The 26873-nt window shown below is 49.5% G+C and overlaps 1 protein-coding gene and 1 long non-coding RNA gene across 2 annotated transcripts; one reads left to right on the top strand and one right to left on the bottom strand.

Annotated features, from left to right (window-relative positions):
- Positions 1 to 7088: 7088 nt before the first annotated feature.
- On the bottom strand, positions 7089 to 8665 carry LOC108502522. The gene is made up of 3 exons (XR_001876506.1): positions 8430 to 8665; positions 7381 to 7520; positions 7089 to 7282 (listed from the first exon to the last, which is right to left on the bottom strand). It is a non-coding gene; the product is annotated as an uncharacterized LOC108502522 (long non-coding RNA).
- Positions 8666 to 13755: 5090 nt separating this feature from the next.
- TF (transferrin) lies at positions 13756 to 26492 on the top strand. The gene is made up of 17 exons (XM_017825568.1): positions 13756 to 14095; positions 16135 to 16298; positions 16496 to 16604; positions 17868 to 18059; positions 18252 to 18387; positions 18660 to 18715; positions 19758 to 19927; positions 20054 to 20240; positions 21177 to 21331; positions 21448 to 21541; positions 21992 to 22024; positions 22665 to 22823; positions 23937 to 24081; positions 24538 to 24602; positions 24730 to 24914; positions 25659 to 25845; positions 26256 to 26492. Exons 1-17 carry the CDS (start codon positions 14053 to 14055, stop codon positions 26291 to 26293), a joined length of 2118 nt encoding a protein of 705 aa, XP_017681057.1. The 5' UTR covers positions 13756 to 14052; the 3' UTR covers positions 26294 to 26492.
- The last annotated feature ends 381 nt before the right edge of the window (positions 26493 to 26873 follow it).

The raw sequence follows: 26873 nt of genomic DNA, 5'->3' as shown, positions 1-26873 counted from the left end.
ACGGCGTGAGTCCACAGGAGGAATCACCTTTTCCCTTTCCCCTTCTACCTTCCCCTCGGGTGGCGGTCTGTGTTCAGCTGCCTCCCGCAGCAGAGGTGAGCAACTGCAGCCTCCACAATCCGGAGCCCAACAGCACCCGCTGGTGACCGTGAGTCAGGCACTGCAGCCCCTGCCTCCCGGCCCCAACTGCGTTATCACCGCGCTGAAAGGCAAACAATTATGTTTTCGGTGGAAGTTGTGTTACAGGATTATTGTTTGTTATTGTTGTGTTACCTATATATATACATATATTTTTTGGTAAAGAGCTATTCTTTTATTTTCTACACCTTTTTGACTGGAGCCTCTTAATTTTGAACTTATAATTACTTCTGAGGAGCACGGTTTTTCTCATATCCTGCCCTCCTTAACAAACATTTCTGTCTTGGTAAACTGAGACACTCATAAAAAGTTGATTTAGGGCTCAGGAGAGCATTACTCCTATCTTGAGCTTTTCCTGACACCTGAACATCTCTGTGAACAGACTCTTCCTTTCAAGCTCAGCAAGAATCTGTCCATGACCACACCACAGCTCTTCTAGGTGAGGAAGGGATTAAAAACTCAAGACCTTTACTACTTGTCCCTGCAGGGGTCATCAAAGCGGCATGGAGATTGCAGGTAGCTGCCCAGGGAACAGGCACAACAGGGTACTTCCTGATCAGTTACTTTTTGTAGGGAAAAAAGCCCCTGAGATTTGGATTTTCTGTCCCCAGTTGCAGTGGAAGAATCCTGGCATGTCCAAATATTTTCGGGGCAAGAAAATTAATTTTCAGGCCTTGGAAGTCTTCAAAGGATATGAAGTTTGCAGAAAGCCTCACTTTCCACCCCTGTTTTTCCACCAGCACATGTTGGTCTGCTGTGGCCTGGCTCCTTCACCACCTTCACCTCTTCACCCCAAGATGGAAGGAATTCTGGAGTCAAATGCCCACAGGAAGACATTGAGGTCTGAGTTGTGCTGGTCTCACTAGCTTCTTGGTCTGGTCCCTGGAGCTTCCACAAGCAAGTGTGTGACACCTTTGACTATGAATGAAAAGTTGACTCTCTGTTCCTATAACCTACTCTGTTGCACACATAATGGACACAAAGGTAAGGGTTACCAGTTCTCCTTTCTCCTGGAGGACTCTGGACTTGAGCCTTTCTTAAAAGGGGAGCTGCTCCTTTGGAGACCCAGTATCTGCTGATGGATCAATTTATTTATTTATCTATTTAATTATTTATTCAGTTTTGTGGCTTTTGCACATGATGGTGCTGCTTTGGGAGAGTTCATGGCTCAAGGTGCCAATGGGGAGCATTTGCTCAGAGCAACAGCTGTATGTAGGTCAGGCTCCTGCTGGAGCTCCCGAGCTCCCTTCTTGGTTCTCCTGCAGCTCAGGAGACTGTTGATAAACCACATTCCCACCACTTCTTTTCTTCAGGACAGTGTTGACACAGAGGGTATCCAGGGCTTGGATACTGGCTGAGCCACTGTTATCTTCTCCAAGACCAGCCAACCCCCACTGTACAATATTGTCCATTGTTTATGGTTAATTAAATCATTAACCATATGGTTAATTACAGAATCACAGAATATGCCGAGTTGGAATGGATCCACATGGATCATCAAGCCCCACCCTCAGCTCTGCACAGGACCATCCCCAAGAGTCACATGATGTGCCTGAGGGTGTTGTCCAAACCCTCCTGGAGCTCTGGCAGCCTTGGGGCTGTGCCCACTGCCCTGGGGAGCCTGGTCAGTGCCCAGCCAGCCTCTGGGGGAAGAACCTTTTCCTGAGATCCAACCTAACCCTGTCCTGACACAGCTCTAGACCGTTCCCTGGGGTCCTGTTCCTGGTCCCCACAGAGCCAGTTTTTATGGTTAATTACCATATAAACCCACAATAATTAACCTAATTGGGATGACAGTGGCCTCTGAGACAGGGTGGGTTAGTTCAGGAGTGACAGGGGGAGTTCCAGAGGGAATGTGAACTTTGATCCCGTGGACACTGGCCCAGGTTCCTGCAGGTGCTGCAGCTGAGGCGGAGGTGCACAGAGCTCCATTGTGATCCCACTGCAGCAGCTAGTCAGGGTGGGAGAGAGGGAGCTCGTGGCACTGCTGGAGGGGCTGCAGAGCCAGCTCTGGCCATTGTGTTTGAGCAAGGGCTGTGCAAACAGCACTACGTGCTGGGCTGAGGGTGCTGCTGCCACTTCTTGTTGGCAGCAGCGGGTCGGAGGTTCAGAGGGACAAATTCGGGTCCAGAGTCTATGTGTGAGGAGAGCTGTGACTGATCAGAGACATGATAGGGGCTGGGGCCTCAGAGCATCATGCTGTGGTCTCAGGAGACTGAGTGGGTGCCCCTTGTAGAGTTCTGGGGTGGGAAGAGAAGATTGAGGTGGATATGATGAGGAAGAGGAGCACAACCAGCTCATTTTCTTCCTGCGCACTTGAGCACAGACACTCTGGCCCTGCACCATCTCCTTGGCTGCCTTCATTCCTTCCTCATGCCCTGTCACCTCTGATGTCCTTTCTCATCTTGCTGCTGGGCCTGAAGAGCTCTGTCTCTTCCCATGGGGTCTGAGAGCATGTTTGTCCCAGAGGGACCAAACAGAATCCCACAGAAAGCCAAGGAGCTGAAGAAGGTGGGGATGGAGTCCCTCATGTGCTGTGGGTTTGGACATGGATGTTTTACCAATGGCAAGGGTGCTCCTGTTTGCACCTCTGAAGACTGGTGACTGTGGTTCGCTGAGGGGGATGGGGTGCACTGTGGCTGCATGTGAAGGTACATCCCGCACCCCAATATGGACCAGTTTCGTAAGTGGTCCAAATACCAGATCTTTGCAGAAGTTAAAACATCCCCTCCTCCAAAAATGCTGGCCAAGGCTGCAGCAGCGAGGCTGGGATAGCTGTGTTTGCTGAGCAAGCAGCCACTGTTTGCACAGATGGGACTCATTGGGCTATAGGTGGATTGAACTTTGTTCTGAGAATCATCCATTACATCTTTTGCTCCCCTCACCTCCGCTGCCTTGGCTTTGGATCCTTTTCTCTACCTTGGGCCAAGGGAATGACCTTCCTCTGGGCCATTTATCATAGAATCCTGGAATGGTTGGGGTTGGAAGGGAACTTAAAGCTGATCCAGTTCCCCCCCTCTGCCATGGGCAAGGACACCTTCCACTAGACCAGGCTGATCCAAGCCCCATCCAACCTGTCCTTGAACACTTCCAGGGATGTGACATCCACAGTTTCCCTGAGCTAAGTCTTATGTCTGTCTTTGCAGTCTTATAGCTCTTCCTCACACTTATCCTCTGTATCTTCTGCAATACCCTGACCCAGGGCAGCTGGCAGGACACCTTGGAGGGGCTCCTGTCTCACCAGGCAGGGAAGAATGGAATAGAAACTGCTGCAAACAGTCTACTGGGACACTGCATCCCAGGAGGATCTGTCTCCTCCACCCATCAGTTGATCCCTTCTTTGAAAAGGCAATTTCTAAGTAAGGAGAATGCAGGTCCAGGTTGGGAAGAAGTAGGGAGCCGAGGAACTGAGCCCCAGGAGAGAAAGACTAGAGAACTTCAGGCTGTTTGGCATTGCAAGGGGAAAAGGGGGAAGCCACAGACCTGGCTTAAAGTGACTTAGGATGAAATACAGATACGAGGTTAGATCACAAGGGGTGGAAGAGCTCTGCCGGTGTCTGCATAGCTGCAGTGGTTTTCACTAGACTTGGAGAGCCCAAAAACCATCTCCAGAGGATGGTCCCTGTGCTCCCAGGCACGGTAGCTCCAGGGAGGGGTTGGCATGATGCCCCCCCCCAACAGCACCTGCCCCCCAGGGAGTGGATATCACTGTTCAGAGACCTTTGGGTCTTCTGCAGGAGGTGTCTCTTTCCAGATATTCCTCAGCCACTCTGGGAGCATTATTTGTCTTTGAACAACCAACAACAGGACATAGAGCATAAGCCCTTTCTCCATCTTTACATTGCTCCTTAACCTTATCTAATCTTACAGACCATGGTCTTCTAGATCTCTCCTGCTTTCCCCTTTGCCATCAAAGTGTCTGAGTAGGAGATGCATGAACATGAGACTTTGATAACCGTGAAGTGGGTAAGGGCTGAATTAAAGGAAAAAAAAAAAAAAGAAAAGAGGGATCTTTTCTCAAACTAGGAACCAGTCTTGCCATGTGTTAGAGTTCAAAGAGCAGTCCTGAGTCAAACTGTATGAGCAGAAGGAGCTGCAGTTCCTGGAGAGGAGAGCTGTGTCTTGTGCCTAAGATGCTGGAGTTTGCTTTTTGGCTCAGTACCCTGCTGATGAAGACTGCAGATGCAGGAAAATGACTTTAGCAGACTCAGAATCCCACTGAAATCCTTCAGGAGATGATGATGTCCAAGGTTTGGGTTGGGATACTTCTCCCTGGTTTGTCCCCTCAAGCCAAGACCCTGAGTGCTGCCAGTGCAGGAGCTGGCACAGGAGGTGGCCACAGTCCCGAACTCAGGGTGCCCTGGGGGGAATGTCCCTGCCATGGGACTCTGGCCACGGCACATCCTCTGTGTTTCCCCTCCAGCCTTTCTGCCTCCACCTCTTTTATTTTTAAGCAGTCACCTGTGACCAGAAGAAATTGCTCCATGGCTGCTGGATAAATAAGCAGGCAGTACTTTGGCATTTGTGAGCACAGTCGAGGTAACCCCAAACCACTCCAGGTGCCCTTAAAATCAGGACACCTTGACTTGCAGTCAGTTAATCCTTTAACCCAGCTTGGATTGCTGATGATGGGAATAACCTCCACTGGCCACCAGGCAGGTGAGTGCCCCATCTGAACCACCACCTGTGTCCTCTACCATGTCCACAAAATACTCCATGTTACCTCTGCTATAATTATCATCTGAAGATGTCAACACCCTGGGATGAGAGAGGCAGTCTAGATGTAACTTTTAGAGGGCTAAACCAGAGCAAGATGTTCCCTTCTTTTGCCTTCCTCAGTTTATTAAATTCTCTGTCACAGCCAGAGCCTGCAAGTGTTGCTAATAGAAATATTATGCTAATGAGTAAAAAGCTGATTATTCTTTTGGTGTAAAACTTACTCCTGAGAAGCTGTTTGCTGCTGTGCTCTGAAAATCTGTATATCATGAAAATCTGGCATTCCTTGTGGTAGATGAGGAAGGAGACAAAGTTTGGTGGCCCCAGCTTCCCTGCTGTCATTACACAAGTCTGATGACCTTGACAAAAGGCCTGGTCTTTTCTGGGGGATTTCCCACCTCGAGAGGAATGTGCAAAAGGAACAAATATCTTGCTTGTAACAGGATCTCCACAAAGCCTTTCCTGCTGTTTGTTCATGTTATGTCCCCATGGCATGTTTATAGAAGATGGTGTTGATGTCAGCTTGGGGCTGTGGGACTCCTGCAAGGGCCAGGACTTAGTAGAAACATTTGGTTTAATGGAAAAATCCTACTGCTGCATCCAAAATAATCATTGCCCAGGATAAAGTGGGCTGTAAATGGACTGAAGTATGGGATCAAAGCCCTACAAGAGTTGTGGTCTTTTCTATTCCCTGGTCTAACCAGGAGATAGCTTTGTGTTCTTGCCTATGTGCCAGGGTGCTGCAAGGGCTGCCTGCTCCCAAAGGAGGCACCCCAGCCTGATCCTTTTCCATCACAGCCTCCATCCAAGGTGAGCAGGATGGGCCCTGGAACAGCAGCTGGGCTCAGCACAGAGTCCAGATCCCCGGGGAAGATGGAGGTGAAGGGGCAGGTCTGAGGTTGGGATCGGGTCTGGGGACAATAACAGGGTTGGACACAGCCTGGGGACCACCAGGCAGGTCCAAGGTCCGGCTGAGGAATCTGTCTGTGGCTTGTGGTTGGAACCATCAGGGCCATGGCCAGGCAGGGGCAGAGCTGTGGTGGAGCTGGGAACCAGTGCTCCTGCAGCATTGCTCTGTCAGGGACTGATGGGCTGAGCATGATCAGGCTCCTGGAAGATTGTTGGTGGAGGCCCCCAGTGAGGCTGAAAATTAGGGAAGATGGAGTTGTAAGGGCTCGTGATGCCTTCAGGTAAGTGATGTCTCTTACACAGCTGACCAGCGTTTCTCCAAGGCTTGTTCTCTCTCTGCCTTGGGCACATGGTTCCTGGCACACTCTGGCTGTGGTGCCAGTCCAGGTTCTACCAGGCAGAGGAGTGGCAGGACTTGCTGCCTGCGGTGGATGCCGCTGGCAGACGCAGGCGATGGGAGGAGAGTGTGGGTGATCAGAGGGGTGCAGATGGAAGGGCAAAACCTCTGGTGAAGGGGAGAACAACAGATGTCAGCTCGGGTCTAGCAAGGCTATGGACATGTGGACTGAGCCCCTCAGTCACTGTCAGTGACCAGATTCCCCCAAAGGAGTTCATTTTCCCTTTCTATTGCAATTCCAAGGAAATTCCAGTGTAATGAAGCCATTACAGCCCATACAGCACCCTTGCCTAGGACATAACTGATAACTGCTGATCACTGATCATTGTACAACAGTGATCGTTGTTGTCCAGAGGGGTTGCGAATTCCCCATCCCTGGAAGTGTTCAAGGCCAGGTTGGATGGGGCTTGGAGCAACCTGGGATAGTGGAAGGTGTCCCTGTCCATGGCAGGGGGTGGGAACTCGATGAGCTTTAAGTTCCCTTCCAGCCCAAACCATTCTAGGATTTTGTGATTACACCTACAGAGCGCAGCCACATCCCTCCATCTTATGCAACTTTTAGCAAAGTATCTGGAGCAAGAATTTTTTCTTGTTCCTTATTCTTGCAACACTTTTCAGGAGCTGTTAGGGCCACGTCACTCTCTAGCTGGGCTCTGCCATCACATTCTGAGAGAGGGCTGCTGCATCCCGCTGGCCACCCTGTCCCAGAACTCCCTCCAGGGGACCAGCCCCAGCCAGACCTGTGCCCTGAAGCCCCTACACCTCTGCCTAGGTTTTCTGCTCCTTTATCCCTGCAGCTGGAAATGCCATGAGGATTAAAATGCCACAGGAGTCCAAAAGCCATCAGGAGGGGGTTTGAAATCTGCTCAGCTTGGCCTTTTGCTCCCCCCTCTCTTCTCCTCCCAGACCTCTTAACAGACCCAAGACTTTTATTGTTTTCACATTGCAAAACAGTAATTACTGGAAAGGACAAGGTGGTTTGAGAGCCAGGGTCCAGCAGTGCTTCAAGGCTGTGCCAGCCCCGGGTGTCCAGGCAGTGAGGACGGGAGGAGCCATTCCCCTCAGATTTTATCTTGATGAGAACATCTTGACCAGGGACCAGGAAACTAATTCCTCTGTCACCTAGGAGTGAGAGGAGGCACTGAGAGGTCAGGCCTGCCTGTGGGCTCCTCAGAGATTCCTGAGCAGGGCAGGTGTTTCACCCATGGTATGGCTCTCACCAGCTGGCAGGGAAGAGGTGCCCTCCCAGGTCCTGGATCCAGTATTTACTCACAGGTGTCATACTCTGCTCTTGACCTCCAAAGGGTGAGTTGTTTGCATGGCTCGTGACTGCTGCATGGTCAGATCTGCCTTTGAAAATCTCAAGAGCAGAAGGAAAATTAATTTAACTGAAGTTCAGGGGGTCTCTGTTATTCCAAAGCCTTATTTCCATTAATTCCCTTTAATGCTGCTTTAAAATTACAGAGTGGAAGGGAATGTTGGCCAACAAAATTTTTGGTGGTTTCAAAACAACCACTATTAATCAGCAGGGAGTTGTATTGGCTGTAAAAGTGTTTAAATGGGAAGGTGGCTTCAATCAGGACCCATGTAACAGCGTGTGGTTGAGGTGACAGATTAAAAATTAGCTATTGTGAGGCTCCCCACATGGACAGGGGCTTGGAATTAATGATTACCATAAATTAACTAACTGGAAAGGGCTGAACAGCAAGTGGTAGAGTTCAGCTTGACCCACTGGTGAGCTGACCCTCTTCCCGTTCATTTAATGCCCAAATCTCATTTCTGGCTGGAGCAGCTCCCTAAGAGCTCCAGCCCCTGGGTGCAGCGGTGGGTGGCCATGCCAGCCCATCTGGGCTGTCTGTGGAGGACAAGGAGAGGTTCAGTCCCTGCTCCCTGGGCCAGACCCAGCAGTCAGAGCTGCTCCAGCAGCCGGCCAGCGCTGCCAGCCCAAGGGTTTGTACTGCCAGCCCTGCTGGAAGCTGGTTCACAAGTTTTCCCTTCTTGGTATCTCCCTTTTCTTTCCCCTTTTGTGTCCTTTTTTCTGCTGGCCTCTGCTACCTGCTCCACCAGCAGCTCTGTGCCCACAGCTCCTGAAGAGTCACTGTTGGTCCACCCAAATCAAGAGCATTAGCAGCAGGCACAGAGCTGCTCCCCTGGCTGCATCTGCCAGGACCTTCCTTATGCTGAACAGTGCTGTCCCCCTGCTCCTTTGGCACCCAGCTGGGTGTCCCCTTATGGTGGCAGACTGGCAGTGGCTCATCCCCGGGTTCACCTTGTGCTTCTTCACTCTTCCTCCCCTCTCGCTACAAGGTCTTCTTGGCCAGCTCCACCACCACCATCGTCTCTCTGTCCCCATCCTGGTGTCCTGGGCTCGGTGACCGCAGGGGAATGTCCCCGCTCAGCCTCCTGCTCCCTGGTCCCTGGATGTGTGCACAGTGGCTCATGTGAGCCACAGCTCCCTCCCCCTGGAAATAAGCCACCTTTCCCCCTATTCTCACGCAGCCACAACTCTGGGATGGTCCAGCATCTCATTGTGAGGACATGCCCTCGTGGAAACTGCCTGGCATGTCCCACGGAGCTGGACACAACCATTCTGTGGACGGAAGAGTTGTGCAACTGCCAGGTGTGTGCCCTCACAAGGGACCTAGGGGTCCTGTGGGAGAGGACCTGAGGGTGCTGTGGCCACACAGGGCACCTGGCACTCCTGCCATTTATTTCCCAGATATCAGTTTTTACTGGTTTGTTCCCAGTGATCTTTGGTAAATATACAGGAAGCAGGGCTGGCTGTTACCAGGCTTCAGCTGGTCTCTTTGCAAGTGTGTCTTCAGCAGGAATAATTAACCCGCTATATATTTCTGCCTTTTCTTCCTAAATCCCTTCAGGAATATCACAGCTCCCAAGGTTGCACAGAGTTTCTGTTAATCCTGTTAACCTTTGGGTTAATTAAGCAAACTGGGATCCTTCATTAGGAGGAATGGCACTAATTGCATATCCAAGAGGGTGAGTTTTGCATGGACCACTGGCTGGCAGAGCAGAAACCTCTGCTGACTTCAGCAAGGGGGCTGGGGAGTTAGAGGGGGCCTGCTTGGGAAAGAAGGTCAAGAAAACCTGTTTCCTCACCTATACTGGAGCAGCTGGTGTTTTCTGGAAGGGGAATGTGCACAGGGGGCATGGGGGGCAGTGACACTGTCCTGCAGACCTGCTGTGCAAGGCAGAGAGGGTCAAGCTGCTGGTACCTGGCTGTTGAGCTGACATTAGTTTCCAATCTAAGAATGTAAATCTGTAATGGTATGGCACAGTAAGCAGCTCTGACAAGAGGCCACAGTCTGCAGTTGGGCTTAGTGCTCCCAGCCAGGAAGAGCGGCTTAGGGTCGACAGAGAGCTCTTTGTTTGCCCTGTGCAGTTTAGAAATTAGGCAATACTTAGAAGCAATGCTTAGAAGCAAATATTGGTTCAAACAACATCAGCTCCAATTCTCCAGTGGCCAGTTCGGCTCATCCCGGGTAGAAAACAGCATTTTGCAACACAGTTAAAACCTGACACCAAGTATTTGTCCTAACCAGCGGGGAAACGGGTTTGTTGCATTTTGCTGAAAAATAAACCAAGGACAGTGACTCTGGAGTTGGAGCACAGCCCCGATATTGACCCATGACTCCAAACAGGGCCTGAAAGCCTGTTTCTGGAAAGCCAGCCACAGCTCTCCAGGTATCTGTCAGGCCTTGGGAGCCACGGGGAATGCCAAGCTGGTCCCAGTCCATCATCAGCCAAGGCCACACTCTCAGAGCTGGCACTCCCACACTGTGGCTTACAGCTGCTGCAAGCCCTATGCTGGCCTGGGCTCCAGGGGACAAGTGACTCCCTCTTCCTGAAGAGACTTGGCATCGGGCAGGAGGGCTGGGATTTCCCCCAGGTTCTTGCAATGGCCAGGTAAACCAGCTGTGCAGAAACCCCTTGACTTCCTCCTGCTCCTCCTGGGTACCTGAACACTGAATTACGGAATGGTTTGGCTTTGAAAGGACCTTAAAGCTCATCTTTTTCCAAACCCCTGCCATGGGCAGGGACACCTTCCACTAGCCCACGTTGCTCCAAGCCCTGTCTAATCTGGCCTTGGACACTTCCAAGGATGGGGCAGCCACAGTTTCTCTGGGCAACCTGTGCCAGGGCCTCCCCACCCTCACAGGAAAAAATTTCAGTGCTTTTTCTCCTCAGCCTCCTAAGGTGAGCTGGGTCTTCGTTACACAACTGGAAACCTGGTGACCCCTGGGAATAGCAGCATTAACTCCAAAGGCCTTTACTGCTGGATACAGACACTTTTATGGAAATAACTGCTCCAAAGAGTTGGGTGAGATGCCTGTGCTGGCTTGATGCCTTGATCACAGCTTTCCTTCTCCCTGGTTGATGTTTTCCACATGCACACACACAACTAGAGCTCGGCTCCAGCCTCCATTCAGCTGCACTGGCTCCAGGATGAGCTCACTGTGACAAAGCCAAGCCCTCTCCCACATGGCCATGCCAGCTCTAACTTTATCCCTGCCCAGCTACAACAAATGTTCTTTCCTTAGGACACAACCAAAACTCCAGTCCAGCCTTGTCTCAACCACAAACCACAGTGCACACATGGGCTTTGCAGTAATGAGGGAGATGTGGAAATAAGCAGTATTATTTTACCTTCTGTTTTACTTGGTGTTGTTCTTTCCCCGGGGTTCAGCTGTGTTTATACATCACCAATGACCCGTGGCTGGGCAGAGGGTGTGCTAATTTGTATTTCTTCATCAGCCATGTAATTTTTAGCAGCATCCTCTTTTGGAAAACAGAACAGCCGGGATGTGTAGTGTTGCAATGCAACGAACTTGGGATGTGTAACGATAATTCCGGTCGTTTCACGAAGATGGGCACTACAGAAGGGTTGGTGCTTTCTGGATAACGGGGACAAAGTCTGAGGGGCATCGACTTAGCTCTGTCCTTTCTGGTAAAGAATTTCCATTGTTACTAAGAATTGGCCCTTTCTGATCAATCTCAGCTTAGTCAGCCAAATACATGTATTTGGGCATGGGAGGAGCCCTCTCCAGCAAGGTATGGATGTGACCAGAGCTTGCAGAGAGGGGTCTGTGAGTATTTAGTGAGAGAGAGGACCCACCATGTAACTAAACGTGCATTTTCTAACACAAAATTTGGCAAAGCAGCTGTCTGATAGATGTTCAGGGGAGGAAGTTGATTGCACCACGAAGTTTGTCCCTCCTGGACTCCAAAAGGAAGGCCTTTTGCAGCTGGAGGCTGTACAGAATACTTTGCCTTTTCCATCCAAGGCTTCCCTTGGTGGGAGCAGCCTGGAGGCCTGTTGGGTCCTTTGAGTCCTTTGGAGATCAAGGTCTGAGCCTTCAGCTCAGGTGGCCTGTAAGACACATCACCAACCTGCTGTGCTTCTGCCATGGGGTATTTCCAAGGCAAGCTGTGTGTTGGAAGAGTTTCTTCTCCACAGGCTGGAGCAGCAGATCTTGGCCACAGGAGGCAAAGCCACCAAAGGAGCAGCCACCAGATGGGTGCACACCCAGGAGAAGAATGGAATCCATCCTGGAGAAAGGTAGGATTTGATAGCACCAAAAGGAGACCTAGAAGCAGCTCTGTAGGCGGCTGGTGCCATTCCAGATGACCAGTGACATTTGGAATTCTAGGAAGTAAAGGACAAGAGGCAAACCTTGTAATCCAAGCCTCTTCCTTCGTTCCTGGATTTGCCCCGATGCCATCTGGGAGAGCAAGGGGAAGAGATGTAGAGTGAAAACCACCCATCACATCAGCACAGTGTGCACTGGGATGTAGGTGAGATTTGAGAAGGGAGGCAGGACTAGTGGGTGGTCCATGTAAAAAGGTCTGGGAACCATGTGCAACAGGCAAGATAGTTTGGGCTCTTCCAGCAACTGTTCTGTTGTTTGAATGGATCCTTCATGTTTTCCAAGCTTTCTTCTTTATCTTTTTCCTTCATCTGTCATGTGGCACAAATACTTTTATCCTGTCTGGATAGTGCTGTAACTGCTTAGCTTGTGGAGTCAAGAGGTCCAAAGATTTTCACCATTATGTGCAATTTCTGGGCTCTCTCAGGATATCTGTTAGAAGAGGCATTTTGGAACGAATCAGCAAAAAACTATGGAAGAACTGTGTGGGACAGCTTTCTCAAGTATGGGAGAACTCGTGCCTCTTCCCACAGTTGGGAATGTTGCTAAGGCTACCCTGAGTGAGAAAGGGATTGGTGAGACCCACAGGAAGCTGGGGATGAATTTCAGTGGCATCTGCCAGTCTCAGTGGAGGATGACCTTGGAAGGCCACAGCTTGATGGAGTAAATATGGACAGCAGATCTCTTAAAAGGGAAGACAGGCTTGAGGTGGGAGAAAGTCAATCCCCCCAAAGGTGCAGTGTGTTTGGAGTTGCTCTGGACACAAGAAGTGCTTCTCTTCTGGGTAAGCAGGGGATGAAGGAATGAGAAATAGGAACTACCCATGCTGAGGGAACTGCTACAGATGATGTGGAATAACCAGTGTCCATGAGCACCTCTCACTCAGGCACAGGCAGGGCAGGCTCCCAGTGCCATGGTAGGGGTGGTCATTGGCTGAGGGTCTCCAGCAGTCCCCTTTTCTGGGTTATCTTGTAGAGCATTATCCCTGACCTCACACTGGGCTCCCACCTGTGCTGAAGCCACTCTGGCCACCACCACCCATCTGCAGCTCCCTTTGCCCTGGGCCTGCTGGGAGGAGGGAAGGAGAGACAACCTAGCCATGTAAGAGGGTGAAGGCTACGGGGGAGGAGGGACCTGTGCAGGGAATCCAGGAGATCCTCTCTCCAAGGGAGGGCAGTGCTCTTGAGAACAAGCCTGGGAGCTGGACCTCCCTGCTGGGCCTCCAACAGCACTCTTGTAGCTTATGTTGGGTGGGCACCGTGGGTGGACCAGCCCTAGAAGTTGTCTAGAGGGCTGGTGCGGTCCAGGGACTCTCAGATTGTGTGCCCAAGTCAATCTGAAGCTGGTCCTGCACCTTGCAGCAAAGATGGGGACACTGAAGCTGGGATAGCATCATGAAGGCTGACCTTCATCAACCAAGCTATGCCCCACTGGTCCTGGCTGCAGGGGGATAGGTCAGGAGCAACACAATTGGATGGAGAGAGTTTGCAGAGGAAGGGGGAGGAGGGTGACTGCTAATCTCAGCATTTCTTCCCAGGTTCATCCCAAAAACTTATCAAGGTGCAGTGTGACGCTTCCTTCTGGCTGCAGGGCACTTATCGAGCTGTCTGGTCACTGCTGTTGGCTTTCTTTGCCTGTGCAAGGAGCCAGATCATGTGTAGGAATCGTTTACTGCCTTTCAACCCCTCTGCCATTGCCAAGAGCGTGCAAGGGAACAGGCAGGCACTCGATGCTTCGAGCCAAAGGGCCGTGGACATCACAGCAGCAGTTACTGGCAAACACACAAAACCCAGGGCTGGATCCAGCAGGGACTTTCTGAGATTAGTTCTGGGCAAGGCAGGGGGTGGGCAACACAAAGAAAATAGCCCCTCCTGTGGTGTTTCAGCCCTGAGGAGAATTCAAATGTCACATCTTGGGAATTTTCCATCTGAAGCCCCTTGTAAAATGCAAAGCACTTTGCCTCTGACTCCTGCCAGCGGAAGGGTTCAGTGCCAAAGTGAAAGGCTTCCTAAAAATGGGCTGATCTAGGGAGGGGGGCGATTTAAGAGCTATTGAGAAACAAGGAAGGACAAACAGTGTTAGGTCATTGCTTATGCAAACACAGCCAAGGCTGTTCCTCTATAAAAGAGAGAGAAAGCAGTTCCAGAGCCATCACAGACTTGGAGGGGACAGTCTGTGACCAAGGCTGCTGCTGCCCCTCCTCGGCACTCGACTCCCTGCTCAAGTATGAAACTCGTACTCTCCACTGTGCTGTCCTTCGGGATAGTGGGTAAGTGTCTGCCGAAAGCAGTGCTTGGGGAAAGGAAGTCAAAACCATTGTGGACCCGGGCTTCCCCCTAGACAAGGCTTCTTTAGAGCTGCAGCACGTGCCAGACCCAGGCAGCTGTTAAGTAAAAGCCAGGACATAAAGCGGTGTTGGCTTTGGCTGCTGTGGATCTGTCAACGAGGATGGTATTTTGAGTGTTAGTGACAGCAGCTTTCTCCTTGGGCAGCCCGTGGGGGCTGGGGGAGGGCTGCAGCTCCCCACAGCGAGCTGCCAGGCAAGGAGAAGGGATGATCGGCACCCATCACCACGGAGGGGACTCCTCAGGAGAGGCTCCGCACTCCTGCTGTCACAGGGTGAAGGGAAAAATCACCCTCCAGCCAACAGTTGTGCCGGGAGAGGAGCATGGGCTCAGCCACGGGGGGAGAGACTACTGCAAGACTGGCTGGTACATTTTAACCCACATGTGCTGGGTTAAACCTGAAGATAGTGACACTAAAATTGAGGTTAAATAATGAAAGAGTCCCTGTGCTTCCCCCTCTGCTCCTGCGGGGCTCTGTCCTGCTGCTGCAGCTGCACTTTTCTTGGGTTCCTGTGTGTTTTATGCCAAAATTGTGCTGCTGCAGGGCTGACTCTGCTTGGAGTGATTCTTTCCTCTCTTTCTGCTCACAGCTCTGGCAGGCATGGGCAGGTAGCTGCTGTCTACACCTGACCTGGAAAGGGAAAGAGGGATGCCCTTCTGGGAGTAGGTAGCAGGTCTCTTCTGACCCCCTATAAAGTGTGGTGGGGGTCAATGTCTTCTGGTGGGAATTGCTGCCTGTGCCACTGGCATTGGAAAGTCCTTGAGCACCTTTTCTGAGTATTAGCACACAAGGTTGTTTTTTATGGCTTCTCTTTCTCCCCTGAATGGAAGGAGCCAGGAGGTTTCCCAGAAGCCCTGCAAGAGTGGCCAAGGCACTCAGGTCCCATTACCCTCTCAATGTCACCAATGCAGCGGGGCTGACTCCCTGGACAGGATGGTTGCCAGCATTAGAATAAGGCAACCATGGCCAAGACTTGAAAAACATAAATGATGGCAGCAGAAATTAAGGTTAAAGATTGGTGACCAAATTCAGCACCTCCACTGGGAGGAGGGGAGGCATCTGCTGGTAAGGTTATGGCTCAAAAAGTAGGTTTGCTGGCAGGGTTATGGCTCAAGTACAGAGAAGAAATTTCAGAGGTGAAAGAGAAAAGGGAAAGGCCACACGTTAATCTGAGATGTTTGAATGAAATATGCCATCGGGGGTTGGAGGGAGCACGCTGTGCAAGCGACCTCTTGGTCTGCACAGCCCTGCTGGGAAGGGGCAAAGTTAAGGGTCAGCACAAGCTGGCCACATCCTTGAACTGCAAGTTTCCAGCATTTCTGGGGTTCAGGTTGCTGGAGAAGGTGTGAGTCTGTGTCCACCTGAGGTCTTTGCTGTGCTCTGCTCTCCCAGAACAGCCACGCAGCTGCATTTATTGGTTGGGGGACTCGTAGAAGGACTATGGTGGTGCTGTGGCATCTCCGTTTGTGGGTGTAGTGGGGGAGGTGAGATATAAAGAGACAGTTAAATATATCAGATCATCCAACTGCCAAGGGGGTGAGAGTAGCAGAGTTCTGCACACAACCTGGCCAGGTCAGAGCTGCTCTCCCTCTGGGGTTATTTGCAAAGGCCCTGCTTCAGTGTCTGCCTTTGCTCTCCATTTTTGCTAAAGGTTGAGCTTTATTTCTTCTATTGAATTGTGTGGATTTGTTCTTATCCTGTGGATGTTGCTGTAAGCCCAGGCTGCTTGAATCATGATTGTCCAGGGACAGGAATGATCCTCTCAGACGTTTCTGATGGTGCAAGAAAGAAAGGACCTTCCTGCATGGCTTAGGAGGTGTGCCAGGGAGATCCTGCACCTCGCCGTCACCCAAGGCTGTGGCAGCAGGGAACCAGAGACCCTCTACTCGCAAAGATGCTGTTTCTCTCTGATCAGTGCCTGTCCACCTCTCTCAGACTACTTATTTCTGGTTCTTTCTGTAGCTTTCTGTTCTGCTGCGCCCCCAAAGACAAACATCAAGTGGTGCACAATATCCTCAGCAGAAGAGAACAAATGCAATACCCTGAGAGACCACATGCAACAAGACAACTTTGCATTGAGTTGCCTGCAGAAAGCAACGTACCTTGACTGCATAAAAGCCATCTCGGTGAGTGGGCTGCAAATACCTGGGCACTGAGGATGTTTCAGCAGTCTATTGCACCTGGAGATGGAGTTTTCTTTCAGTCACTGGTTGTTACCTGTGACCCTCCTGTAGAGAAGGAGTCATCCACAAGGATCCAGGAGAGACTCTGGGAAGAGTTTTTCCTGCTCTTAGTTAATTGATGAAATCTCTTTGTTGTTTAGAATAATGAAGCAGATGCCATTAGCTTGGATGGAGGTCAAGTTTTTGAGGCAGGCCTTGCCCCCTACAAGCTGAAGCCCATTGCTGCTGAAGTCTATGAACACAGCGAAGGTACATTTTCATGCAGTGTTTTTAAGCCAAGTGGTGGTAACAGAGAATGCAAAGGCCATCCTTTCCATGCAGAGTTCCCATATTATTTCAGTTGAGGGTCCAAAATATTGCCCCTGGACTACAGATCTCAGAGGGGAAGGGGTAGGGGGCAGTTCAGTAAAATGTGAATCATCGCCCACGGCCACAGTGTCACTGCAGTGGAAAGGGGCAGAGCCAGTGCCCCATTTCTGTCGTTTACTGCAGTGAAAGTCTCTGATCCCATGATGGGATGGAGAGCACCATGAGCAGAAATCATGGTCCTTCTGAAGCATGGCATTAAAATTGTGCTGGTCCCAGAGATCTTCTGCTTTCAGTGGCCTTGAACCATGAGGGTAAAACACGGAGCTAGATGGCACAGATAAACTGTGTACCCCCCTGCGCAGTGAGCAAGACAAAAAAAATCATTGAAGAGGCAACAGCATTATAAGTGGCTGGGGAGGAACACCCAGTTGAGATCACTGAGGCAAGAAGTGCGGGCAATACCCAGGAAAAAAAAAGAGAAGTATAAAAAGTGCTCTGCACCATCCCTTCTGATAGGAGTTAGATCCATGTCTCCATCCCTACTCACTCGCTGTACAATCCTTCATCTCTCCCATCTTTCTCCTGGGAGCCAAACAGATGCTATTTCCTCACCACATCCAAAGCTCCCAATCTCTTTTGACCTCTGCCCTGGAGTTCAGCCTGTTTGTACACAATGTGCAGGATCAAAGCAAAATGGCAGAGTAGTTCTCAACATGGGAGCTAAGAAAAAGAGATATTAAATGGAAGGCTGAGGTCTCTACCACCCCTAAAACTCAGTCACTGTATCCATGGACTAGGTATAATTTTAAAGATTAAAATTGGACTTTCAGTCTCACAAAGCTTGCGTATATGCTTCAGTGGGCAACAGCATTTGAGAAGAGACTTGCCAGGGGAGATTTGCCAAAAAGACTTGTTGAAGCTCCTTACAAAACTATGGCACATCTGATGTCTGTCCTTTGGCAAGGCACTTTGAGTGTGATAGTGTTTTCAGCTCACTTTTTATTAGTTGAAATGCACAGCACTGGTTCAATATTGGCAGTGTAGCTCATCCCTAAGAAAATGAGAAAACCATAAGCATTCAAACAAATTGCTAGTTATATGGAAGTGCAGCACTTTGTTCCCTGAAATAGGGGGTTTAGTAGGATTTGAAATGTCCCCAAGTCCTGTTTTCTCATTGCTTTATTGCTTTTTCCTGCACTGCAGGTTCCACCACCAGCTACTATGCTGTGGCTGTCGTGAAGAAGGGAACAGACTTCACAATAAATGAACTGAGGGGAAAGACCTCCTGCCACACAGGCCTGGGCAGGTCTGCTGGCTGGAACATCCCGATTGGGATCCTCATCCACCGGGGAGACATCGAGTGGGATGGCAAAGACTCGGGCTCCATTGAGCAAGGTGAGGTGGCAGGGGCGGATCGATGGTGGGAGTCAAGCCAGGGGTGGTGGTACAGTGAAAGAGATGTTGCCCAATGTTCGGGTGGGGTCCAGAGGTGGCTCACAGGGCACTGGCATTCCTTGTGCATCCCCTCCCTTCCCATCCTTCTAAAAGTGAATTTCTGACTCACTATTGCTCGTTTCTCACCCACAGCTGTGGCCAATTTTTTCTCTGCCAGCTGCGTCCCCGGTGCCACCACTGAACCCAAACTGTACCGTCAGTGCAAGGGGGACTCCAAAACCAAAATGTCCCGCACAGGACCTTATTCTGGATATTCTGGAGCTTTTCAGTGAGTGAGAGTTATTTGTCCTTTGGGGAAATATTCTAGCTCTGACACATGGAAGTTTTCATTAAACCAGGGAGGGCTGTGCTGTATTCAGGGGTCCTGAGAGGACTGAATTACTTCTCTGCCATTATCATTTCTTCCCTGCCAGCATAGCTTTTTTTTGAAAACCACTTCTCTATGGCTGCAGTTTGTGCCAAAAATAATTTGCTGAAACAGGAGATAGAGAGCCACAGTGTCTATTTTTCTAACTTCTCTTCTCTTCCTCCCCCCTGCAGCTGTCTGAAAGAAGGAAAAGGAGATGTGGCTTTTGTGAAACACACAACTGTTCAAGGTAAGCCTGCAAGATCTCTTGTTTCTCCTCTTTCTAGTCCAATATCTTGCTGCCACTCCATCCTGCAATTCGCCTACACTGTGCAGCTTTCATTCCTCCCCATGCTGGCCCAAAACCTCTTCTTTCATCTCTTGAAATATGTTTTGTGCATTTTGGAGTAAGCCATCCTTGTTATTGAGAAGCAGGATTATGGCAGGTCCACTTTTTCTTCTCTGAGGTTCTTCTTTGTATATGGAAAACCTGTTTAGTGCCATATCTCAGAGCCAGCTGTAATGTGAGCAATTGAGCAGGTCACCCATCCCCCTGGGAGGGATTTTGGAGGGAATTCACCCACAGCCAGAGTTCACTGATTCTGTACTTCTCGGAGATGGAGGATGGCCTTGCATGTCCAGGACCTGCAGTGAGCTCAGTGGAGGGTCACCAAGGCTGTCATGGGGCAGGGACAACTGTCCTGCAAGGAGATGCTCTGTGGGGGTAACTTGGTCAGCCTGGGGACCAGATACAAGGGGAATTTTTTTCCCCTTGAGGACAAGAAAATAATGGGACAGTTTTCCCAGGACAGCTGTGCACTCTCCATCCTTGAAAGGTTTCAAGATCCATCTGGAGCAACCTGGTCTGCCCCTGCCTTGAGCAGGAGCTTGGACCAGAGGTCCCTTCCTACCTGAATTCTCTTGTAACCTTGTGACCTCAGTCCTGGGCTTTTTCTTCAGCCTCGACCTTAGTTACCTAATGGCCTTCACAGACCAGGTGCAGCTCCTGACCTGTTCAATCCATTTGTATGCTGTTTGTAAACCTATTTGTATCCATTTGCACATAAATCCTCTTACTGTTGGATTAGTCATGACAGAGGCAGAGACGATCTCTCCTCCTCAGGCGTTGCTTTTGTACAGTCACCGTGACCCCAGTCCCATTGCAACCTGTCTCTTGCAAAGAATTCTCCCCTGAGCTCCAGCAGAAACAAATTAATTACAAAGCTTCCCTAGATGGGATTTTTTGGTCTATTTTCATGGTGATGCAACTCATGGTTCCTCCCTTCCTCCAGAAAATGCCCCGAATGAGAAGGAGGAGTACGAGCTTCTGTGTCTGGATGGCACCCGCCAGCCCGTGGACAACTACAAAGCCTGTCACTGGGCCAGGGTTCCTGCCCACGCCGTGATGGCTCGAGATGACAACAAGGTCAATGACATCTGGAACTTCCTCTCCAAAGCACAGGTATCATTGTTCTCTCCTTTCCTTCCCACAGCATTGCCTCATCTCTCCTCTGGCTTTGCTTGCTCTCTCCAGCTTTCCAAGAGTTTTGGTTATGGTCATATGCTGATTATTTTTCCCCTGTGGCAGGAAAAATTTGGCATGGGCACAACCAGCACCTTCCACCTCTTTGGGCCACCTGGCAAGAAGGAGCCAGCCCTCAAAGACTTGCTTTTCAAAGATTCTGCAGTTCAGCTGAAGCGAATCCCATCACTGATGGATACCCAGCTCTACCTGGGCTTTGACTATTATGGTGCCATCCAGAGCCTTCAGAAAGGTAGGCAGGGCATGAAACACCAAAGTCCTGTCAGTGTGTGGAAGTGTTGGCATTGGCAAATATGTCTGGGCAAAAGGAACACGATTTTTTCAGACACAGATTTATCATCTGCAAAATATTTCCCATGTAATCACATAATCTTCACAAACGTCACTTACAAAAGGAATTTGTTGAGTCCAAACCCAAAATAACATCATCACCACTGTGACAAAGAAAGAAAATTTGCACACACTCCATACAAGTTATGAGAGATTGGGCATGGTCAAAACTGCTTCTCAGAAAAGCCATTGCTGGATGCAAAAAGAGGGAAGAACCTGGAACACCAGGTCCAGCACTGGACACTTGAGGGAAACAGCTAGACTCATCAAGCATTTACTGATGGCTTTCTGAAAGTCAAACATCCCACAAGTGTATCTCCGAAACTCACTCAGAATGAATAGTACAATTTAAAGTACCTCACTTCTGTGAAGTGGCATTTATGGACTTCACGTAACATCAGGTTATTCAAATGCTTTTTCACAGAAGCATAACTAGGTTGTAATTACCCAGCTCAGTCTGGTCTTAGTCTCATGGTTGTCTGGGCTGTGAGGAGTGGAGAAATGTGAGATATATTATAGGCAGCAATACCAAGTATTATTAACACATGGGGGTTTAGTGGTCATGCTGTTTTAGCTAACAGAAATCTGCCTGAGTGGCCTGTGTTATGCAGAAATTCGCCTTTCAGATCTGTAAGTTGGTTTTTGAGTATCCTTCAGCTTACGAATCACCCTTTCTCCTCATGCCAGCTCATTAGACAGGAACATCTTGCCCCGAGCAGCAGCAGATTGGTGTGTACAGGCGGTTTCATGGCTGAGTCCCACGGACTTCCCACCCAGGAAGTGGCCCATTTGCTCCATAGGGCTCTAGGCTTATCCTGGTTTTCCCCTGGCTTTCCAGACCGCCTGACCCCCAGCCGCAGAGGGAACAAGACCCAGTGGTGTGCGATAGGCAGGGATGAGAAGAAGAAGTGTGACGTCTGGAGCGTGATGAGCAACGGGGAGGTGGAGTGCATCGTGGCAGAAGACACCAAGGAATGCATCATGAAGATCATGGTATGGCTTTTTTTTCTCCTTTTCTTCTCACTGTGAACTCTCCAGCTACTTCTTTTACAATCTGATCTCTGGAAAGCCCTGGCCTGGGGACACACAGTGTTCCATTACTGTTGCAGAAAGGTGAAGCAGATGCCATCAGCCTGGACGGAGGCTTTGTCTACACTGCCGGCACGTGTGGCTTGGTGCCAGTGGTGGCAGAGAGCTATGAGGGTAAGCACAGTCCCTTCTGTCCCTCAGAGCTCAGGTGGTGGGAAATGGGCTGGTGCCAAAGCGCTGGGTTTATTCTGGAGTCTAGAACACAGATTCAGTGCTGTCCTGCAGAAAATACATGAGGCAACTCTGCTCAGCACTCATCTCGTCTTTCCATGAGGTGGGAGGAGAGCAGGCATGGATAGTTGAGAACATGGCAACCTCCAACTCCTCTCTTCTTTGTTTTAGCTCTGTTCACATCCTGTCCCTACCCTTTAGCACTGGTCTCAGTAACCAGTTGTTTTAGCTCAGAGGAGCAGCTGGAGGCCGTGCTTTGTTCTTTTGATACACAAGGCGTTCCTGAAAGAGTCACTTCTAGAATGAAGTTTCTCCAGAAATTAGTGAGCTTGATCCTTTTTTTGGGTTTGAGTTCTCTTCTGCTCAGTATCTTCTTCTTTTCCTCTCCCACAGAGAACCACTGCAGTGAATCGGAAGAAGAACCAGGTAATTACTGCCAACAGAGGGACAGAAAACAGTCCTGAGGGATATAAGCAGTAAAATGTATGCAGGCATGAGTGGAGAACAAATGGCCTGTCTCCACACAAAGAGCCACGGTGTCCAATGTAGATATTAAAATTTTGGGAGTCAGATTTAACAGTCTGGGTCTGCAAGGAGATACCAAGGCAAAGCAAACAGTAACAGCAGAGATTTGCGTGGTCACATCACAACAGCATCAGGGCTTGAACAGGGAAAGAGGGCCTGGGCTGTAGCATTAGGGAATTGTTCTTTCTGGGAATGGGAAGGGGGAGAGGAGGGAAGGTTTTTGTCCTTTGCTAAAGAGAGAATAAGAAATCAAGAGGGGATAAGAAATCCTCATGTATGTCTTGCCTTCTCACATACTCAAGTGTCAGGGTAGGCAGGGAAATGTCAGGGATAATAATTTCCCAGAAGCATGGTGGAAGTAGATGCATCACATCTACAAACACTTCCATTGTTGCTGCCCGGCCAACAATTTATAAGTGCAAAGTATTTCTGTTTACTGTTCATATATGCCCATGCCCAAGAGAAGCCGTTGGCCTCCTTAGGGATTACGGTGGGATCCTTGGGTCAGGCCTTAATTCTCCTCTATTTTATTCTCTGAAAGCAACCTACTTTGCTGTGGCTGTTGTGAAGAAATCTGACAGAGATATCACATGGAACAACCTGCAGGGTAAGAAGTCGTGCCACACCGCCGTGGGGAGAACTGCCGGCTGGAACATCCCCATGGGCCTGATTCACAACAGGACAGGGAACTGCAACTTCGGTGAGTCCGGTTTGGCACCCATTTCTTCCAGCTGGGAATCTTCTCACAAAAATGTTTTCCCTTCCTTCATGTGGTCTTCAAAGTTTCTCATGCCTCAAAGATTCCCACTTGGAGGTGGGAAATGGGAAAGGCTCTGTTTTTTAAGGTTTCACTGAGCAAAATTTTAGGCTCTTGGTGGCTACTTCAGATTAAGACTGAGCACATCAGGTGCCTTGGGGGGCTTTGCTTTCTATTCACATCTCTCCCCTTCCCTTTGCAGCAGCCCAACCAAGAGGTATTCCCAAAAATGGAATACGGGCTGCCCTGGTGCTTGTGCAGGGTGTGGAGTGGGGCTAAAGGATGAAACTCAGGAGGGAGGGGGAGGGCTGAGAACAGGGGACAGAGGCTGATTTCATTCAAGAAACTTAAAGGGACTGATCTGACTGCCTGAGAATTCATTGAGAATTATGGTCCAACAAAAATAATTTGGAAATGTTATCGGCCAAGGCAAAGTAAACACAATTATTAAACAGAAATCTCTAACCAAAAAAAAGGTATTAGTGTGAGTAAGTTTTATTCTCAGCCTCTCCATCCTTCTGCCTGCCTTTCTCACTGTCCCTTCTCCCCCCAGAGCTCTGGCATTGCTGCCAAGTGCAGCTCTACTGACCCATAAAGGCCGTGCAGGCTCAGGCTGGCTCTGTGAGAGCTGGGAAAGGTTTGCAGGAAAAACATTCTTCTTTTTACACCAAGATAGTGCCTATTGCACTTAAGCCTTAGGCCCTGCTTCCTTGTAGAATCACAGAATGGCTTGGGTTGGAAGGGACCTTAAAGCACATCCAGTCTCACCCCCTGCCATGGGCAGGGACACTTTCCACTAGCCCAGGTTGCTCCAAGCCCCATCCAACCTGGCCTTGGACACTTCCAGGGATGGGGCAGCCACAGTTGCTCTGGGCAACAATAACAATAATTATCAATAATACCAAGACACAAGTTTCACAGTGAAAACCAGATGCACGTGATTTCCATCTCCCCATTGACCAGTAACACAAAATCAGGGCATTTAACTCAGGTTATTAAAACAAAAACTAACTTTCCAGGAGAGGAAAAGTGAATTTTCCCTATTCCTGCCTTCAGATGAATACTTCAGCCAGGGCTGTGCTCCCGGATCTCCTCCCAACTCCCGCCTCTGCCAGCTCTGCAAGGGCTCTGGGGGGGTCCCTCCGGAGAAGTGCGTCGCCAGCAGCCACGAGCAGTACTATGGATACACTGGAGCTTTGCGGTGAGTGCTGGGAACACTCAGGCTGCCTCTGGCTAATCCCAGGGGTTATGGGTGGATCACAGCTGGAGCACAGCCTCATGTTGACACTAATTTGCTGACCTCCTCTTTTTCTCCGTTCCACCACAATGTCTGTAATATTATACATATGTGACATGTTTTGTCTTTGCTTCCTGAAAAATGATGCAAAATCTGTGAATTCTGTAAAACTGATGTCCTGATGCCCCAGGCAAACCAGGAGAGACACAAGACCTTCTACAGTGGCAGCAATGCTCCACTTTTAATACAGATAAGGAGTGTAAAGTGTTTCAGATACCTTTAAAATATTCATGGCAGGACTCCTAGACTTGGCTGTCCTCAGAGATTAATTGTACAAAATAAGGCACAGGTTTAAATGAAATCTGTAGGAAAGGGCCAGGATTCAAGCACACACATCACTGGCCTCTTTCTACTTCCCAGGTGTCTGGTGGAGCAGGGGGATGTGGCCTTTATTAAGCATTCCATCGTCGAGGAGAACACTGATGGTACGTGGTTATTGCACAGCTCGTGTCAGGGCTGCCTTCCCCTTCTGCCTTATTACTCAGATGTTGTGAGGCTGATGTTCTCCTGCTACACAAGACCTCTGAATCTCCAAACCCCTTCTCTGTAAAGGCAAAAGTAAAGAAAGCTGGGCCAAAGATCTGAAAATGGACCAATTTGAGTTGCTGTGCACTGATGGGCAACGGGCAAATGTCATGGACTACAGGAGGTGCAACCTGGCCAAAGTTCCCACACACGCCGTGGTGACACGTCCTGAGAAAGCAAAACAAGTCCGTGAGATGCTGGAGAAACAAGAGGTTTGTAATGCTGAGAGTGGGAGAAATGCCCTGGGGTTGCCTTTATGCTCTGATTTTCCCCAGGTCAGAGTAACGTGGAAGATTTTACCTGGTATGGGGTGACAGCCTTGTCCCTTGTCCTTGCCCTTCCTCCGTCCCTCCCAAACCACTCTTTCTCCTCTACCACCTTAGCAAATACAACTTCAGGGAACAGCTGGATCGTAGTAGCTGCTGCTGTCACACTACACTTATGTGACATGAATTTATCACCTCCTTTCTGGGCTCTGCTCTTGCTGGTGTGTCTCAGAAACTCCTCTGGGGTGCCCGGTCTCTGCCACAGCTGAGTCAGGCTCAGCCCCCACAGCAGCCCCCCTGCACACACACAGTCCTGCAGCCACTGGGGCCAACATAAGTGTGTTAAACCATCTCTGTTTGTCACTGCAAACGTTAATATTTGCTCCATCCAGGCTCTGCTGAGAGGCCCTTGGGAAGTCAGTTCCTTTTGCTCCCACCTCATGGCTAAGGCACAACACCTCCTGGCAGCACCTGCTGACGGGCTCTGCATGATAAAATGGGGGGAAAAATGTGCCCACCCATGACAGATCCCTCCTCTAAGCACATGGACAGAAAATTCACTCCTAAATTTCTAGAGCCTGGCTTGGGGCTCCCCAGGATGATGGTGAAGAACCAGAACCAAGAGTTAAGCTTGCATGAGCTGAATCCTGCCAGCTTTCTACTTCTCTTCTCATTGTGCCTTTATTTCAGAGACTGTTTGGAGCAAAAGGAATCAAGAATAAGGATTTCAATATGTTTGCATATGAAACCAAGGATCTCCTGTTTAAAGACTTGACCAAGTGCCTGGTGAAGCTCCGCGATGGAATAACGTACAAGGAATTCCTCGGAGATCAATACTATGCTTCACTTGCCAGCCTCAACACCTGCAATCCATCAGGTAACTGGAACAGCCCAAGGGGAATTCTCTGAATTGCAGTTCTTACCTGACAGACACAGTTTCTTCTGGGACTGTCCATTTAATGCCTTTTAAGCAAAATGAGGATAACTCAGAAGGATGCCACTATACTTTTCTCCAAGGTCCTTGGGTGAACTGAGAACAGACTTAAAATCTGCTGTTTTGGCAGCAGCATGAATAAAAGATTTTCCCTCACCTTTAGAAAATACACACTTGGAGAAATGGCACAAAGAACCCACCTGGACCCATCAGCACGGGCCCAGAGTGATCTGTGGTTACTGCCCTTTTTTTTGTGGCACACCATGGATTTTGCAAGTGATGACATTGTTGGCATCACTGTTGGGACCAGAGTGTTTAAAGGCAGGATCTGAACTTCTCCTTTCTTTTTCCAGATCTTCTCCAGGTGTGCACCTTCCTTGAGGACAAGTAGTGAGCTGGGAAGGATTCCTCGCTGGAGGGGGAGAAAACCTCAATTTATGACTCCCCTTGTGCCCTCAGCACTGAACACTGAGGGTTCTCTGCCTTCACTGCTTTCTCTGCCCTCCCTCATCACTCTGAAAGTAGCTCCTTGAGACTTTACAGTTCTCTGCTGCCATCACAGCAAAAAATAAAATCTCTAATCTAAACAAGCATCCTGATATTTTTCAAAATGGTCCTTAAGCCCATTCCTTCCTCAGCATATCTTGCTGTAGGACAGATACCAATGTTGTTATTGTCACTTACATCTATTGCTACCCATTAGAGAAACTTCTTTCACCATTTGCCAAAGCAAAATGGATTCAATGCATTTTAGGGCCCAATTAACAGGTGTTTTGTACTCTCTGTGCTTTTTCTTTGCCCAGGTTATCCCATTATCTCCCCAGCAGATGACAGTTCCCAAGTGTGGCTGGGACACAGGAAGAGGGAAAGTGTTTATGTCAGGGAAGCTGAAGGCTGGAGAAGAGAGAAAAAAAAAAAAAAAAAAAAAAAAAAAAAAACAAACCAAAGTAATACAGTGGTTGTAAGATGGG

This window comes from Lepidothrix coronata, unplaced genomic scaffold (assembly GCF_001604755.1).
Source record: "Lepidothrix coronata isolate B3197 unplaced genomic scaffold, Lepidothrix_coronata-1.0 Scaffold120, whole genome shotgun sequence".
In the NCBI taxonomy this organism is placed as follows: domain Eukaryota; kingdom Metazoa; phylum Chordata; class Aves; order Passeriformes; family Pipridae; genus Lepidothrix; species Lepidothrix coronata.
The sequence above is the reverse complement of the archived record's forward strand: the minus strand, read 5'-3'. Positions and strand labels throughout refer to the sequence as shown.

Coding starts and splice junctions, on each gene's coding strand:
- TF (XM_017825568.1), top strand. CDS start 14,053: ATGAAACTCGTACTCTCCACTGTGCTGTCCTTCGGGATAGTGG. Junction 18,388..18,659: donor GGATATTCTGGAGCTTTTCA/GTGAGTGAGAGT, acceptor TCCCCCCTGCAG/CTGTCTGAAAGAAGGAAAAG. Junction 20,241..21,176: donor CATCCAGAGCCTTCAGAAAG/GTAGGCAGGGCA, acceptor CTGGCTTTCCAG/ACCGCCTGACCCCCAGCCGC.